Genomic DNA, 19586 nt, shown 5'->3' with positions numbered 1-19586 from the left:
CAAACGTTCCCAGCAGACCCTCACAGTACGTTTGGGTCTACCGAGTCTATCCAGCTTCCTCCCCCGCCATCGGATCCAACTCACCACCAGGTGGTGATCAGTTGACAGCTCCGCCCCTCTCTTTACCCGAGTGTCCAAGACATACGGCCGCAGATCAGATGAAACGACCACAAAGTCGATCATTGACCTACGACCTAGGGTGTCCTGGTGCCATGTGCACTGATGGACACCCTTATGCTTGAACATGGTGTTCGTTATGGACAAACTGTAACTAGCACAGAAGTCCAATAACTGAACACCACTCGGGTTCAGATCAGGGGGGCCGTTCCTCCCAATCACGCCCCTCCAGGTTTCACTGTCATTGCCCACGTGGGCGTTGAAGTCCCCCAGTAGAACGACGGAGTCCCCAGTCGGAGCACTTTCCAGCACCCCTCCCAGGGACACCAAGAAGGCCGGGTACTCTGCACTGCCGTTCGGCCCGTAGGCACAAACAACAGTGAGAGACCTATCCCTGAGCCGAAGCCGCAGGGAAACGACCCTCTCGTTCACCGGGGTGAACTCCAACACATGGCGGCAGAGCTGGGGGGCTATAAGCAAACCCACACCAGCCCGCCGCCTCTCACCATGGGCAACTCCAGAGTGGTAAAGAGTCCATCCCCTCTCGAGGAGTGTGGTTCCAGAGCCCAAGCCATGCGTGGAGGTGATTCCGACTATCTCTAGTCGGAACCTCTCAACCTCACGCACAATCTCAGGCTCTTTCCCCGCCAGCGAGGTGACATTCCATGTCCCAAGAGCCAGTTTCCGTGTCCAGGGATCGGGTCGTCTAGGCCCCCGCCTTCGACTGCTGCCCGATTCGCTTTGCACCGGCCCCTTACGGTCCCTCCCGTGAGTGGTGGGCCCACGGGAAGTGAAATATTATTATAATTTGAAATAACTGTTTTGTATTGTAATATAGAAATCAGAAATCATACTGATAGGATGATTTGATGCTCATTTATGATTATTATCAATGTTGAACAGTTGTGCTGCTTCATATTTTAGTGGAAACCTTGATACATTTTTTTTTAGGATTCTTTGATGAATCGAAAGTTCAAAAGAACAGCATTTAATTGAAACGTCATTATAAACGTCTTTCTCTAAAATCTTAGAGACCCCAAACTTTTGAACATGTACAGGTGCTGGTCATATAATTAGAATATCATCAAAAAGTTTATTTATTTCACTAATTCCATTCAAAAAGTGAAGCTTGTATATTATAATCATTCATTACACACAGACTGATATATTTCAAATGTTTATTTTTTTTAATTTTGATGATTATAACTGACAACTAAGGGAAATCCCAAATTCAGCATCTCAGAAAATTAGAATATTGTGAAAAGGTTCAATATTGAAGACGGCTGGTGCCACACTGTAATCAGCGAATTAACTCAAAACACCTGCAAAGGCCTTTAATGGTCTCTCAGTCTAGTTCTGTAAGCTGCCGCTACACAATCATGGGGAAGACTGCTGACTTGACAGTTCTCCAAAAGACGACCATTGACACCTTGCACACGGAGGGCAAGACACAAAAGGTCATTGCAAAAGAGGCTGGCTGTTCACAGAGCTCTGTGTCCAAGCACATTAATAGAGAGGCGAAGGGAAGGAAAAGATGTGGTAGAAAAAAGTGTACAAGCAATAGGGATAACCGCACCCTGGAGAGGATTGTGAAACAAAACCCATTCAAAAATGTGGGGGAGATTCACAAAGAGTGGACTGCAGCTGGAGTCAGTGCTTCAAGAACCACTACGCACCAAGACCCTCTTGAACAACAGACAGCGTCAGAAGCGTCTCGCCTGGGCTAAAGACAAAAAGGACAGGACTGCTGCTGGGTGGTCCAAAGTTATGTTGTCTGATGAAAGTTAATTTTGCATTTCCTTTGGAAATCAGGGTCCCAGAGTCTGGAGGAAGAGAGGAGAGGCATACAATCCACATTGCTTGAGGTCCAGTGTAAAGTTTCCACAGTCAGTGATGGTTTGGGGTGCCATGTCATCTGCTGGTGTTGGTCCGCTGTGTTTTCTGAGGTCCAAGGTCAACACAGCCGTATACCAGGAAGTTTTAGAGCACTTCATGCTTCCTGCTTTATGGAGATGCAGATTTCATTTCACAACAGGACTTAGCACCTGCAGTGCCAAAGCAACAAGTACCCGGTTTAAGGACCATGGTATCCCTGTTCTTAATTGGCCAGCAAACTCGCCTTACCTTAACCCCATCTATAGGGTATCGTGAAGAAGAAGATGCGATATGCCAGACCCAACAATGCAGAAGAGCTGAAGGCCACTATCAGAGCAACCTGGGCAGTGCCACAGACTGATCTCCTCATGCCACGCCGCATTGCTGCAGTAATTCAGGCAAAAGGAGCCCCAAATAAGTATTGAGTGCTGTACATGCTCATACTTTTCATGCTCATACTTTTCAGTTGGCCAAGATTTCTAAAAATCTGTTCTTTGTATTGGTTTTAAGTAATATTCTAATTTTCTGAGATACTGAATTTGGGATTTTCCTTAGTTGTCAGTTAAAATCATCAAAATTCAAAGAAATAAACATTTGAAATATATCAGTCTGTCTGTGTAATGAATGAATAGAATATACAAGTTTCACTTTTTGAATGGAATTAGTGAAATAAATAAACTTTTTGATGATATTGTAATTATATGACCAGCTCCTATATGTATATAAATATGTAGGGTGAGAGATCACTTGCCTTGGGTTTTCCGGTCGAGCCGCTGGTGTAAAGTATGAAGAGAGGATCTTCTGAGTCCATCCACTCTGGTTCACACTCGTCTGACACACCGTCCATCAGATCATCCCACCAAGTGTCACATGATTCATCCCATGGGGTCTGGAGCATATACAAGCACAAAAGAAGTAGGACAATTGTTTATATAAAAATCTTTGTGACCCCAAACTTCTGAACGGTAGTGTATATACACTCCCCGCGGTTTGGATTTTCAAAAATTGACGCACCTCTTGATGGAGATAATTATGATGTTATTTCCATCAAGAGGTGCATCAGTTTTTGGTCAAGATCTTGTATTACCACTGCAAGAGTCCAGCACTCTGTAAAGTCTCCTCCCGCACATCCCAAAGACTTTATATGAGTTTAAGATCTGGACTTAGAGGTGCCGATTCATGTGTCAAAATGATTCTTCATGCTCCCTCACAACCATTCTTTCACAATCTGAGCCTGATGAATCTTAACATTGCCATCCTGGAATATGGCCATGATCTCGATTCAAACACACACACACACACACACACACACACACACACACACACACTCTCATTTCTTAATGACTACGATTTGTCTATGTCTATCAAACAGTTGACAAAATCACGTACAAATCTGCTTTGGAGCTGCCACTGATCCAGAGAGAGGAATTATCAGCCTCACAAACAGTCTTTTCAACCACACAGAATCATTATTTCTGTGTTACAAATATTCAAATTATCCTTTTGAAAGTACTGTAACTTGGCGCTTCAAACTAAGATTGTATCGATTACATCATTACACCATTATGTGGCGATTAGTGACTTAAAAACTTAAGTCATTGAATAATAAATTCGAGAGATTTGTTCAAAAACGCTGATTCATCCATTAATGAAACAAGTGATGTCATTATGAGTGAGTCATTGAATCATTCATTCAAGAGATTCGTTCAAAAACACTGATTCATCCATTAATGAAACAAGTGTTGTCTTTATGAGTGAGTCATTGAATCATTCATTCAAGAGATTCGTTCAAAAACACTGATTCATCCATTAATGAAACAAGTGATGTCTTTATGAGTGAGTCATTGAATCATTAATTCAAGAGATTCGTTCAAAAACACTGATTCATCCATTAATGAAACAAGTGAAGTCTTTATGAGTGAGTCATTGAATCATTCATTCAAGAGATTCGTTCAAAAACACTGATTCATCCATTAATGAAACAAGTGATGTCTTTATGAGTGAGTCATTGAATCATTAATTCAAGAGATTCGTTCAAAAACACTGATTCATCCATTAATGAAACAAGTGATGTCTTTATGAGTGAGTCATTGAATCATTCATTCAAGAGATTCGTTCAAAAACACTGATTCATCCATTAATGAAACAAGTGAAGTCTTTATGAGTGAGTCATTGAATCATTCATTCAAGTGATTCATTCAAAAACGCTGATTCATCCAATAATGAAACAAGTGATGTCTTTATGAGTGAGTCATTGAATCATTCATTCAAGAGATTCGTTCAAAAACGCTGATTCATCCAGTAATGAAACAAGTGAAGTCTTTATGAGTGAGTCATTGAATCATTAATTCAAGAGATTCATTTAAAGATACTGATTCATCCATTAATGAAACAAGTGAAGTCTTTATGAGTGAGTCATTGAATCATTCATTCAAGAGATTCATTTAAAGATACTGATTCATCCATTAATGAAACAAGTGAAGTCTTAATGAGTGAGTCATTGAATCATCCATTCAAGAGATTTGTTCAAAAACACTGATTCATCCAGTAATGAAACAAGTCTTTATGAGCGAGTCATTGATTCATTCATTCAAGAGATTTGTTCAAAAACACTGATTCATCCAGTAATGAAACAAGTGAAGTCTTTATGAGCGAGTCATTGATTCATTCATTCAAGAGACTTGTTCAAAAACACTGATTCATCCATTAATGAAACAAGTGAAGTATTTATGAGTGAGTCATTGAATCATTCATTCAAGAGACTTGTTCAAAAACACTGATTCATCCAGTAATGAAAGAAGTATGTATGAGTGAGTCTTTAAATCATTCATTCGAACCGATAAAAAAAAAAAAAAATCATTCAAATTGATTATACATTTTAAATAGACTGCAGCTATTAACATTTAGTCAGAACCTCTGATATATTGCATGATATTTTGTTTAGTTGTCTGTTCAGAATCATGAATTTTTCACAATTGATCCAGAATCGTGCAGCTCTAAGACAGAATATTCAACCTTTTGACCAACCTGTAGTTTGTTGGAAGCATCACTGTTTGTTATGAAGGCATGATGTCTGACCACCACACACTTCTGAACAGAGAAGGCCGTGCTGAGGGAGAGAGAGATCATTAGAAGATAAAAGTCCAAAATGTTGTGATGATGCTAGGCTGCGGTGAATGGTTGCCAAGGCGTTACTATGCAGTTTCTAAGGTGATTTGAGGTGTTTTAACACATTGCATTGATGTTCTTATCATTGCATTATGTAATTTATTGACTAATACCATATCATGATTGTTCCAAATCAATGACGTCATTCAGTCAGAATTCTGTTTGCACTATGATGCGTATGTCTCATTTCACATGCTTCCAAACTGTGCTGTTGCCCGGCAACCCCTGGCAGTTTCTGATTGGGTGAGTGGCTCTGGCTCTAATGGACGGGTGAGATGTTTATGTAAACAGAGCAGGAGACGGGGACGCACCTCTCCTTGCAGCGCTGCAGAGCTTCAGACGCAATCTTCTTCAGATTGATCAGCTTGTCACCTCTGTAAACACCATCTGTAGGACACAAAGAGAGAGCAAACGCGTGAGATAGGAAGAGAAAGAGAAGCGGATAGACAGTGAGATGATGTGTTGTGGATGTAAAAATTATAAACTTTAATTTGATTGGCTGACTGGTTTTATGCAAACTGTCAGAGTGCGCAGGATTTTATCGGTCCTTTAGGAAACAAACATATACGAGTGACTCGTTCTGATGATTAAATAAGAAATTATATTTTGAATATTATCTTCTATTCTCTATGAAATTTGGCACACAGATAGAGGACAGTCTAAACTGTCCCTACAGCAAATTTTGAGTCTCCATCTCAATCCCTCTAGCGCCACCAACTGTCCAAATTTGCACTCATGTTTATACTAATAACGCAAACATTTTCCGCCATTTTGAATTTTCTGGGAAAAAAAATACTTTTTCGAACTCTTCCTAGACTGTTGCTCCGATTTTCATGATAATTGGACCAGATCATCTTCAGACCATGCTGACAAAAATGTATGGAATTCAAGTTGATTCGTAAAACTGTTCTTGAATAACGCGTGAACGAATTCGACAAAGTGCCCCCAAAAATGAACGCAAGGCTATATTTCCGCAACGCTTTAGCATATTCTGACCAAACTTGGTGTGTGTTATGACAACCATAGTATCACGTAGCCAGACCTTCAGACTCACGGCAGAAGGTCTGGACTCCATCGCAGCTTTCGTTGGCCAAGGACCGCCCAAGAGGACGTTTGACTGACAGGTAACGCAACCAATCACAGTTCTTTTTGTTCTGCGTCATGTTTAGAGGCGTGATCATGTAAAGTCGATGTCCCTGCAATAATAGACCGGCATGCATCTATAAATTATTCATTCAAGAACGTTGTGCCAGTTTACTGCAACAATGGAGCCGCGAACTTCACATACTTTTGAAAATCCAGCGTTTAGTTGATCCCGGTAAGCGCGCATTGTCACAGTTGTAAACGCGACGGCGTTCATCTTCCACGAGGGGGTTTGGAGTCGCGGCATTTGTTTCCAAGCGGACCGTTAAAGAATGTAACACACACATCTCGCGGGCATCCTATAGAATTCAACCAATCAGATGACGACTTCGAAAATACTGAAGTGTTTAGATAAGTGTGCCGTCATGGCCGTCACGTCTGAGGCTGAGACTATCGCTGCGTCCCAATTCGCCTACTTATACTACGACCTAAAAGTATGTACTCTTTTTGTGAAGAAAAAGTACATACTTTTGACTTTTAAGTGTGTAGCAGAAGAGAATGCAAGCTTTGGGACATACTACTTCATCATCTTTAACGGACTTTGTTGCTTAGTTACGTGTTTCCTGTCACCGTTTAAACTGCCCTGTCAATCATCGTTCAGTTCAAATCCTCCACATTCAGTTTCATTTCCTACCGTATCGGAGAGAAATGCAGTTGCACGTTGATCTGCCATTCGTGGGTGTTTAATGCAGAGACTCTCCTCATGTGTTTGCAGTTTAAATATAATGATGCATTTAAAAGTTAATGGCCAAACATATCAGTACAAAAGTTCTCAATGCTGCTTCAGGGGAAATAACATGTGGATAACATTGAATAAATATATTTTTGTCAGGTTTAATACTGATAATTGACCACTCAAACCCCTTAATCTAAACCTCTCTACTGAACCGCACCTCCGTCATGTTTGTAGCTTTTAACACTTTTTATCCGTGTTTGTAGTTCTAATCGAATCCTCATCCAACTCGCAGTGGGTTGTGGGTAATATCAGCCGTTAGAGTGTGCGTCGATCTGCACTTCGAATTCTGAGCGGAAATAGTAGACTATCCGGGTATCTTTGGAATACTCTTTTCAACATACTACGATTTGGGACATAATAATTCTTTTTTCGAATACTATTTAGTATGGATAGTTTGCGAATTGGAATGCGAATGACAACCATGACCTGAGGCTACCTGTACAGTTTCAGCGCAGTGCCACCTAGTGGTCAGGAGATTTGAAAATGGCTATTTTTGCTAATAAACGGCGTTCTTTAGGACCAGAACAGCATGCCGAGTCAAACGACACCCAATTTTCCCATATCAGCCATTTTGAATTTTGTCATAAAATGCTAGCTTGCAGTTATATTTCTTGATTATTTTCATTACTGTAATTTTGTTTTTGTATAACATCTAAACTACTCCAATATAATATTTTTATTTACATAATATATATATATATATACACACACACACAAAACAGTTAGGGGTTGATAAAATGTTAAAGGGTTAGTTCACCCAAAAAGGAAAATTATGTCATTAATTACTTCCCCTCATGTCGTTCGACACCCGTCAGACCTCCGTTCATCTTCGGAACACAAATGAAGATATTTTAGTTGAAATCCGATGCCTCTGAAAGTCCTCCATTGGCTCAATGGTACTCTACACTGTCAAGACCCTTAAAAGGTACTAAAGACGTCGTTACAAAGTCCATCTCACTACAGTGGTTCTAAAATAACTTTATGAATCGCCGACAATAGTTTTTGTGCGCAAAAAAACCCTAAATAACGACTTATATAGTGATGACGATTTCAAAACAAAGCATCATGAAGCTTCGAAGCGTTATGAATCACTGAGTCGATTCAGCGGTTTGAATCGCCAAATTTCAGCAGTTTGGCGGTTTGACACGCGATCCGAATCATCATTCGGCTCAGTGATTCATAACGCTTCGAAGCTTCATGATGCCGTGTTTTGAAATCGTCATCACTATGTAAGACGTTATTTAGGGTTTTTTTGCGCACAAAAACTATTATCGCCGATTCATAAAGGTATTGTAGAACCACTGTAGTGAGATGGACTTTGTAACGACGTCTTTAGTGCCTTTTAAGGGTCTTGAGAGTGTAGAGTACCATTGAGCCAATGGAGGCCTTTCAGAGCCATCAGATTTCAACTAAAATATCTTCATTTGTGTTCTGAAGATGAACGGAGGTCTGACGGGTGTCGAACGACATGAGGGTAAGTAATTAATGACAGAATTTTCATTTTTGGGTGAACTAACCCTTTAATGTTTTATTATTATAAGAAAGCAAGATTTGCAATGTTTTTGAAGTGGCTGCATTTATTCCATCAAAAATACTGTAAACATAGTAACATTTTGAAATATTTGTACAATTTAAAATAACTTTTCTATTTGAATATATTTTAGAACTTTCAGAAATCATTCTAATATGCTGACTTGCTGCTCAAGAAACATTTCTGATTATTATCAGTGTTGAACTTCATATTTTTGAAACCGTAATGCATTTTTTACAGGATTCTTTGATGAATAGAAAGTTGAAAAGAACAGCATTTACTTGAAATAGAAATCTTTTGTAACATTTTAAATGTTGATGAAAAATGAATTTTTTGGGGGTGAAATATGAACTGAACATTTGCAATAGGTATTTATTTACTGGCATCAAAACTAACTTTGGCTGGTCAGTTCTTTTCCTGTCTAATTGACCTGAACAAGTAACAAAATGTGAATCAGACTTTGCTGATAGTCAAAAGTGTGACTACACAGGATTTCCGGTGTTGTAAACATTACATCACATCTCTCTTCACATTATCTCTGGTTATCCGTTACTGTCCAGCTTATCTGTAAAAGCTCATTTACTGAACAAACCTAATAAATATGCAGTCAGCCCAAACACACGTCCATTAACACAGACCTAAACATGGAGAGATGATGCAGATGCCGTGAGGAGACATGAGATGAACGTCAGCATATATGCGTGTCACATTTACCTGCTGTTACCAGGATGTTGCACTGAGCATCCATGATCCTCTCACACAGAGACTCGGACGAGAAACCGGCAAACTGAATGAGAAACACAGGAGAGAGTTAGATGCTTATGCATCTTCGTTTCTCAAGATAAATAGTCAAGTCGCCTGTATTTATATAGTGCGTCATTCAATCCGGCTTGTTTCAAAACAGCTTTAAACAGGAACATAAGGATCAAATATGAGACAAATTCAAATTCTGCTAAAAAAGGTCATAATTCAGCTCAAGTCGGTTTTGATTCAGTTCAATAACTGTGTAAAGGTCATCAATTATGAAATGAGTTCAACACAGAAGACAAAAGTGTCGTAATTCAGCTTGATTCAGTTGCAAAATTAGAATTTAGTTATAAAATGTGGACAATAATTTGGATTTTTTCCAAAGCAAAAAATCTGTCTGGAATGGGGTCATCGTCCAGGCTTAAAAAATAGGCTTTGATATCTGATAAAAAGTAATCATGTGTTATTTTTGCTCCAGATATAACCTTTACATGGCTAAAGAGGCTTGGCAGGCAGAAATAGTCCTGGCAGGGTAAATGGGGCTGTACTCATTTCATGCATATTAATGATACCATGCTAAATACTGACCCGAGTTTAAACTCTCTTCCAAACCATTCTCGACAAAACACAGAATGTTCCTTTAAAGGGATAGTTCTTCCGAAAATGAAGATTATCCCATGATTTACTCTCCCTCAAGCCATCCTAGGTGTACATGACATTCTTCTTTCAGACGAATACAATCAGAAGATGGTCTGCCGGAAGCTAGAAATTTTCCTTAATAAAGTTTTAAATATGGACATTTCTTCAGAAGGCCTTTATTAACCCCTGGAGCTGGGTGGAGCAGTTATATGATGGATCGATGCACTTTTATGGACTGCCATTTTAAAGCTTGGATGAGCCGGGACATTTTTTAATACAACTCTGATTGTGTTCGTCTGAAAGAAGAATGTCATATACACCTTGGATGGCTTGAGAGTGAGTAAATCATGGGCTAATTTTCATTTTTTGGTGAACTAACTCTTTTAAAATCAAATGTGCAAGTCTTGTTTTGCTATGGAATATTGCATTATTTATTATAAATTGGGCTCTCGGAAGATTCATTGCGATTAATCGCATCCAAAATAAAAGTTTGTGTTTACATAATATATGTGTGTGTACTCTGTACTCTGTTTACTTATTATTTATATGTAATTACACACACATTCATGTATATATTTAAGAAATATTTGCATGTATATACTGTATATACATTTATATAATCTATAATATATATAAATATAAATGTTTTATATATAAAAATAATATTTTTTTCTTAAATATATACATGCTTGTGTGTGTATTTATATATAAATACACACACATATATTATGTAAACACAAACTTTTATTTTGGATGCGATTAATCGCGATTAATCTTTTGACAGCCCTAATTATAAATGATTAATCTGTGCACATCATTAGTTTTTTAATTCAAATAACTTCCCCTCCCACTTGCTAATGAAGTGTTTACTGGCGCGTGGGCGGGGCAACCTGTCACTCACATGAGATCGACCAATAGCAAATCACAACCATCCAATCAATTCCTGATGGACAAAATCAAACCCCGTCCTGCATTTGTTCTTATTCCAGAAATGTTTAACTCGGAAATATGCCATAATAGGGAAAAAAAGATTATCACAACCTCCATTTCATGCTGACTTTGATTTAAAATCTGTAAACTTGCTCACCACTATTGAGTGAACAGCCCCGATTCTAGCGCAGGCCAGCATTGCGTACACCAGCTCTGGAATCATGGGAAGGTAGATGGCGACTCTGTCCCCCTTCTTCACACCTGGATCACAGAAACACCTTTAGTGAAAATACTCTCACGTCAGAGGTTCAATGCACTAATATTGCATTTGCATTCTCGAAAATCTGAGCAAACTCAAAGCCAGAGGAGGACGGCGCTCTTACCCAACAGCTTTAACGCATTGGCACATCGGCACACGTTTCTCAACAGCTGGTTGTAGGTGATGACCAGGCGATGATCAGGTGAGTTTCCTTCCCTGCAGAAAGCATCGATCAATAGTAATTAAACCCATTCATGCACTTCATGAAGCAATATAAAGTATGCTGGCCTAATGAGTTATTCCATCTGCGTTTCAATTGATTTTTGATAATTAAAATGCTTCTATTCTGTATTTAATACGATGAATATTACATTATCTTAAGTGACGAGTTGAATCCTGCATTGTTAGTTTATTAAAACTATCAGAACTAGTTTTTGTTCATTGAAATAAAGCTGAAATAAAATAAAACATAAATATTATACTTTAAAAACTTCAATGAAAATTTTAAATGTTAAATAACTGAAATAAATAAGATTAATATATAGTATATAAAAGTATATAAAAAAAATGACCAAAGCGAAAATTGCTTAAACTAAAATGAAAGCTGGAAATATAGAAATAAAAGCCAATTCAAAATACTTAATCAATACTATAAAAGTATATAAATGATAGTAAAATAACACTGGTTGAAATAAAATCTTTTATTTTCTAACAAATACATGATTGTGTCATTTGTCAGCCTTTTTCTTTAACAAAAGCTTTATTTGTTCCAAAAAGCACTTCAATTGAAGCACAAAAATACACTAGCCTATATTGCCAAAAGTATTGGACGCCCCTCCAAATCATTGAATTCATGTGTTCAATCACTTCATAGCCACAGGTGTATAAATCAAGCACTAGGCCTGCAGACGCTTCTACACACATTAGTGAGAGAATGTGTCGCTCTCAGGAGCTCAGAGAACTCCAGCGTGGGGCCGTGATCGGTTGCCACCTGTGCAATAAGTCCATTCGGGAAATTTCCTCACAAGTAAATATTCCACACTCAACTGTTAGTGGGATTAAAAAGGAAAGCATGTAGGAAGAACAGCAACTCAGCCACGAATTGATAGGCCTCATAAAATCACAGAGTGGGGTCAGCGCATGCTGAGGGTCACAGAAGTCGCCAACTTTCTGTAGAGCCAAAAGCTACAGACCTCCAAACTTCATGTGGCCTTCAGATGAGCTCAAGAACAGTGTGTAGAGCTTCATGGAATGGGTTTCCACGGCCGAGCAGCTCATCCAAGCCTTACATCACCAAATGCAATGCAAAGTGTGGGATGCAGTGGGGTAAAGCGCGCCGCCACTGGACTCTAGAGCAGTGAGACGTGTTCCCTGGAGTGACCAATCACGCTTCTCTGTCTGGCAATCCCATGGACGAGTCTGGGTTTGGCGGTTGCCAGGAGAACGGGACTTGCCTTACTGCATTGTGCCAAGTGTAAAGTTTGGTGGAGGGGGGGTTATGGTGTGGGTTGTTTTTCAGGGGTTGGGCTTGGCCCCTAAGTTCCAGTGAAAGGAACTCTTAATGCTTCAGCACACCAAGACATTTTGGACAATTTCATGCTCCCAACTTTGTGGGAACAGTTTGGGGACGGCCCCTTCCTGTCAAAGCGTTGGCCCATAAAGACATGGATGAGCGAGTTTGGTGTGGAGGAAGTTGACTGGCCTGCACAGAGTCCTGACCTCAACCCAATAGATCACCTTTGGGATGAATTAGAGTGGAGACTGAGAGCCAGGCCTTCTCGTCCAACATCAGTGCCTGACCTCACAAATGCACTTGTAGAAGAATGGTCAAAAATTACCATAATCACACTCCTAAACCTTGAGGAAAGCCTTCCCAGAAGAGTTGAAGCTGTTGTAGCAGCAAAGGGTGGGCCGACTAAATATTAAACCCTAAGGATTAAGAATGGGATGTAATTTAAGTTCATGTGCATGTAAAGGCAGGTGTCCCAAAACTTTTGGCAATATAGTGTATATGTTCGAACTGATTTATTCATTTGCAGAATATGAAATAATAATTCTTCCTTTTATGCCATAAGATTTTGCTCTTCTCAATCCTAAAACTTTCAGTTTATTCCCAGACTCGAATTAGACTTTGATTGTCAGTGAGGTCTCCGACTTTTGGACCCCACTGTACGCGTCTCCTTTTTACAGGAATAGGCTTGCACTTTGGCTCTGCTGCCTGTATTAGATCTGGATGTCCGTCAGCTGGGCCTTTGGCCAGTCAGCACAAGCCAGAACAACAGACTTAGATTTTTACATTTTCTAAAGGCAATATTAGCAGTGCTTGTTTGTGCAAAAGTTGCTACTTTTAGGTGATGGTGATGCTTGTTTTAGGAAGCATCACTAATGCTATTTGTGTCTCTCCATTATTTCACTGCAAAGAAAGCATGTGGCTGTGTGCAAATGAATGCCACACATTCAATGCAAATCATAAAAGCCCAGCCTTGGTTTACTGGGCAACTGCACCTGGCCATCCAAAAAAAGAAAGACTGTGATTGACCGCTGACAAGATGAATCGTTTTTAGGTATGAATGGGTGGCACCGTAAAGAACGGCTGCTGACCTGTGAGGTTGCACATTGCATCATATTTCGTATTATATAACAAAGGCCCCATAAGCATGACACATGTTTAATTATATATAGTGTCCGTGTTGCTTTTAAAAGCCTTTCTGTGGAGTAAAATCCTGTGTCCCTGCGTCCTCCATTAGCACTCGATGGTTAATGTCTAACTGAAGTGTCGCCTCAGCATGGTTCGCATGCTTTGGTTCTTGGCATCTGTTAGGAGACTATCTGCCAAAACCACCTCATGTAACGTGCCGGAGAGAGACAGTCTACAGCCACAGGGCTCTGATCTCATAACACGCTTCTGTTCAAGCAAACCGGTTAACCTGCTATTATTGAGATGTAGTTAGATGGCCACAGTTAAAGATTTTCCTATTAACTTATAGGATGAAACACAAAACCTGTCAATTTCACATTAAAATCTAAATAAAAACAAAATTATATTTAGCTAAAATTATATTATATTAATTATATTGTATTATATAATATATGTACAATTATTTATGGGAAAATATCATATGTGTGTGTAAATATTATATAATATACAGTATGTAAGATCATGTATGAGTGCTGTCAAGTCGATTTATTATTTGCATCCAAAATAAAACTAAGTTATATGGTGCTTCTATATATATATATAGGCAATCGATTAATCGCATCCAAAATAAAAGTTCATGTTTACATAATATATGTATGTGTCCTATTATGTATATAAATACACACACATGCATGTTTATATTTAAGAAAATGTTATACAGTATATACACATGCAAATATTTCTTAAATAAACATGAAGGAGTGTGTATTTATATATACATTATAATTATACACAGTACACATATATTATGTAAACATGAACTTTTATTTTGGATGCGATTAATCGATTGCCTAGCACTTCTATATATATATATAGTGTGTGTGTGTGTGTGTGTATGTGTGTGTTTTTGTTAAAATATTATATTAAATAATATATTTAAAGCCATGTATGAGTGCTTTCAAACCGATTAATCGTGATTAAAATAATATATATATATATATATATATATATATATATATATATATATATATATATATATATATATATATATATATATATATATATATATATATATATATATATATATATATATATATATATATATATATATATAAATGTGTGTGTGTGTGTGAAAATATTATATATAATATACTGTATATGAATGCTGTCAAATCGATTAATCGCATCCAACATAAAAGTCTGTAAATATATAATATATTGTAATATAAGTGTGTGTGTGTGTGTGTGTGTGTGTGTGTGTTTACGTACATATGTACATTCCTCTATGCGCGCGCGCGCACACACACACACACACACACACACACACACACACACACACACACACACACACACACACACACACACACTTTTATGTTAGATGTGATTAATCGATTTGACAGCACTAATATACAACTTTTAGTTTGTGCTGAATTGATCAAAAAAAACGTTGTGTTATTACTATGTTACAGTAATGTGAATACATTTAGAATAAATCAAACATTTTAATACAATTTTGAGGGAGGACATGTGCTTGATTTCCATTAAAATAATGGTATCAATGTCAATGTTCCTAAAATATGTGCAATTTTAATTTAGGCACAATACAATTTCTTATTTCTTTACAAATGTGGGGCGAAATATGACCTTGACAAGCGTTTGTGAGATTGACCCTCGTTTGAATGGCGTTAAATGGCGACGTAAATAATAGCAGTCATCTGACACTGCTTGTTCTACAAGACTATTAATACTTCCAGAGGAAAGATAACATGACAACAAAGACTGTTCGGAACCAGTTTCACCTAAATACAGTATGACTTCAACCCAGGAAAAGTGTATTATATACTGGAAACAGTCATAGGAATGTTTCTGAGAGTTAACAGTTGGATGCAATTCTTACAGGAACCTTCATATCACAGTTTTTACAGTATGCAATCAAATAGTTCTGTGATCGCATCAGGCTGACGTCATATCCAGATGACATGATGATTCAATAACACTCAGATTGATCAGTGTGCCCTGCCTTGTCTGTCAAGATAGAAGAACAGGAGCTAAATACTTGGTTTCACGGACAAGGCTAAAGCTAAAATGCATGTTTGAGCTGTTTTAACTGAAAGTCACTTGATATATCTTAAAGGGGTCATGAACTGGCTTTTTTATTTTTTATACTGTTGTCTGAGGTCAACTTATTGCGTTTGCATGTTTTTTTTTTTACATGCAAAAACATCATAATGAATAAGTAATAGGCTATTTTCTGCCCTGGTTTTGAGGCTCTCTGAAAAACGCTCAGTTTTGATGGGCGTGCCGCACTGAAGACTTGGAAGTAAACGCCCACGGCTAGGATTGGATAAGATTTGCATATTTAATGAGCTTCTGCTCCCCCTGTCAGTGACATCGTGTGGCAAACGGCAACCGGAATGAATCGGAATGCTTAATTCGTTCATGTAATCTCATCCTCTCTGCAAATCCAGTATCTTGTTTACAAATGAATCCGTGGTTAAATGAACATAAGTGCAATGTCTTCCCCACGTGAGCTGGATATTCATTAAAAATAAAGCTCATCCGTGTATTCATAATATTGGAATCCGAAAAAGCTTATGTGGTATGTTTACTGCTTAAAAATTGGATGCGGTTTAGCTCAATGCTGCTCTTAGCTGTCATGTTAGTGGCACGAGTCGGTGGGCGGGGCTACAGAATCAGGCGTTGCTCTTCTTCTGTTGAGGCGGTGCTTCACTACACTCTCACTTCATAGCCGGGCACATTCTGAGATCGAGCGTTTGCTGGGCCTGGGGTCTATAAAAGCTTTTCTTTGACTACTAAGGAAGTTTTCAGCTCTGAAACTTACAGGATATTCTTATATTACCATGACCTTTTATATATCAAAAGCTCAAGGGAAAGTTGATTTCTCAATTCATCACCCCTTTAAAATATGTCAGTGCCATTGTTTTGTCTCAAGATGCACACCACTAATGATTTTTTCTAAGGTATGTTTATAAAAACGCCCTAATTGAACTAAGGCCTAAAACCCTGTCTGCGAAACCAGGCCTAAAAGCCTGGATTGAACCTTGCACAAATGCATTAACTCCAAGCAATGTTGCTAAACCATGTTGATATTAATTTTAAATGACTCTTTATATCTGCTACTAAGTCTCAACAAGTACAGCTGTTGAAATGCATGAACTATTAAAGCTTGGATTGTATAACACATGTACATAATTGTGCACCATGTCATGTTAGATTACCAGTAGTAAGCCACTTTCTCTCCCAGGTTCCTCTCATGCACATTCCGGTCAAGGACGTTGTAGCAAATGTTGGTTTTTGCTCCCTCCATGAACTTGATATAAACGCTCCCTTTGGTGACATCAAAGTTATACTGCAGCATCTGCCCCGACGGTGGCTTCTTCCAGTAAAACTCCTGAGCAACATCCCCCCAGAACTCTGTAATGCATATTAAACACACATTTTCAATGCATTCCCCTCGTTATGCGTGCATTGCACATGAGCTGACCCACCTTCAGGCTCTTCTGTAGACTTCTTGTATAGCGCAAGATATGCATCAAAGTCTGGCACATGTGCATCTGTGAACAGGCCCCTGTCTGAAGGATAGTAGATCTTCTCCTCTGGCTCCTGGCTCCCTGCTGGAACAACCATGTTGGTTGAGTCTGAAACAGGAGACATTTCACAATCCCTCTGATCTGTGTTAGGATAGATGTCAGTCTGTAGATGAAGAAGTTTATTGTGCCTGTGCATGTGGTACCCACCCTTTAATCATGCTCAGTCTGCTCAGCTCCTCCTCCACCAATCGGATGGCTCCATTCAGCACTCCTACTTTTTGATTGGGCGATTGGCAGCTCGGCTGCTGATCCCACTGCTGAGGGAGGCACAGCACGAGTGGGCTGCGTGTTTACTGAAAGAAGAGGACACACACACACACACACACACAACTTTTCCCTGGCTGTCTAAATGAGGACATACCATTGAGTTCTTCATATAGAGCTGTCAGTTGAATGAACCCAGCCGCTATGTCTTAAGAACTAGTTTGACAAACTAACAGTCAGATTAAAAAAGGTAATCAGTCTTCATTTTCCAGGCCGATCACACTTTTTATGTAACTGGCTTTAAAAAGTAAGTTTTGAAGAAAAAAATTAGATGACTAACTTTTAAGACTTTGAAGGTTAAGCAGTTTATGCAACCGGCTATTGGTTATAATCACAACAAACTAACTCAAACACAAACTCAAACCCTAAAAAAGGATTTTTAGAATAAAAATATTTATTTACTTCTGAATAAGTTTTACAATTATAATGTAAATTGTAGAAAATAGATAATAATGACAGCAACCTAACTCACACTAACCCCAAAAAGATGTTTTGCATTTTGTTTTAGAATAAGAAATGTATTTACTTATGAATTATTTTTTCTATTATAATTGATTAAATGATAGGAAATAATACTACTACTACTAATAATAATAATAATAATGACAACAATGTAATGCACTGATTCTAAAGGAAGACTTTTAAAAAATAAAACTGTTATATTTATATGTTATATAAAAAAAATTTAAATAAAAAAAATAAAATTATAATTGATTAAATGATAGGAAATAATAATAATAATAATAATAATAATGACAACAATGCAATGCATTGATTATAAAGGAAGACTTTTTAAAAATAAAAATATGTTATATTTATATGTTATATAATATTTTTTAAATAAAAATACAATAAATTATAATTGATTAATTGATAGGAAATAATAATAATAATAATAATGACAACAATGTAATGCACTGATTCTAAAGGAAGACTTTTTAAAAATAAAATAAAAAGTAAAATAAAACAAAATAAAATTGATTAATTGATAGGAAATAATAATAATAATAATAATGACAACAATGCAATGCACTGATTATAAAGGAAGACTTTTTAAAAATAAAAATGTTATATTTATATGTTATATAATATTTTTTAAATAAAAATAAAATAAATTATAATTGATTAATTGATAGGAAATAATAATAATAATAATAATAATAATAATAATAATAATAATAATAATAATGACAACAATGTAATGCACTGATTCTAAAGGAAAACTTTTTAAAAATAAAATAAAATAAAACAAAATAAATAAATTAATTGATAGGAAATAATAATAATAATAATAATAATAATACAACCTAATACTAAAGGAAGACTTTTTTTTAGAATAAAAATATGTTATGAATATTTTTAAATAAAAATAAATAAATAATAAAATAAATATAAAATAATATAAAAGTCTTTGTGTCCGAGCAGGATGATTTTCATGACTCATCCACCCTCTCTCGTAACTCTGGATTCTCCTGCCCACTCATGGAATTGGAATTGATGCCTACGGGGTGATTTCCGGGAAAAGTAGCCGGAGTTTCTTTGACCAAGCAATTCTGTTTGCTGAACTTACAAAACAAGGGAGTTTCTTTCAGACCAAAAGCTACAACATAGCCTATGCAAAACTTATTTGAATCTACTAGTCTAGGGGCTCAATAAATATTATATTATATTGGTTTTCTGCATATAGTTTTGGAAAGAACACAAATTATATTAATTTGGAATAAATCAATTTGTTAAAACAAAACATTTTGGCTCACATTTTACAGTTACAGTATTGCATTATAAACCGTTTGAGCATGTAAGATACCGTCCAACAAGTGTGCACGCTGACAGTCTGTTATTTTTATCACGGCATGTGAAGAACACAATGTGCATCTGTATTTTTGTCTGCCGCTCGGTGTTCCATTATACAGACTCACTCAACGTCC

General features: G+C 37.4%; 1 protein-coding gene across 1 annotated transcript in view; it reads right to left on the bottom strand.

Annotated features, from left to right (window-relative positions):
• acss2l (acyl-CoA synthetase short chain family member 2 like) overlaps window positions 1-17555 on the bottom strand; it is a 36414-nt gene extending 18859 nt beyond the window's left edge. The window contains exons 1-8 of the mRNA XM_079820541.1: window positions 17293-17555; window positions 17023-17218; window positions 11270-11361; window positions 11044-11147; window positions 9285-9357; window positions 5472-5547; window positions 5020-5101; window positions 2744-2881 (exon numbers count right to left, since the gene is read on the bottom strand). Coding sequence (XP_079676667.1) covers window positions 2744-2881; window positions 5020-5101; window positions 5472-5547; window positions 9285-9357; window positions 11044-11147; window positions 11270-11361; window positions 17023-17218; window positions 17293-17530 — 999 coding nt within the window. The 5' untranslated portion in view covers window positions 17531-17555. The remainder of the gene's footprint in view (window positions 1-2743; window positions 2882-5019; window positions 5102-5471; window positions 5548-9284; window positions 9358-11043; window positions 11148-11269; window positions 11362-17022; window positions 17219-17292) is intronic.
• Between the last annotated feature and the right edge of the window lie 2031 nt (window positions 17556-19586).

Source organism: Gobio gobio, assembly GCF_949357685.1.
Source record: "Gobio gobio genome assembly, chromosome: 6".
Classification (NCBI taxonomy): Eukaryota; Metazoa; Chordata; class Actinopteri; order Cypriniformes; family Gobionidae; genus Gobio; species Gobio gobio.
Note: the sequence above shows the minus strand (reverse complement) of the source record. Positions and strands in the feature narration are given on the sequence as shown.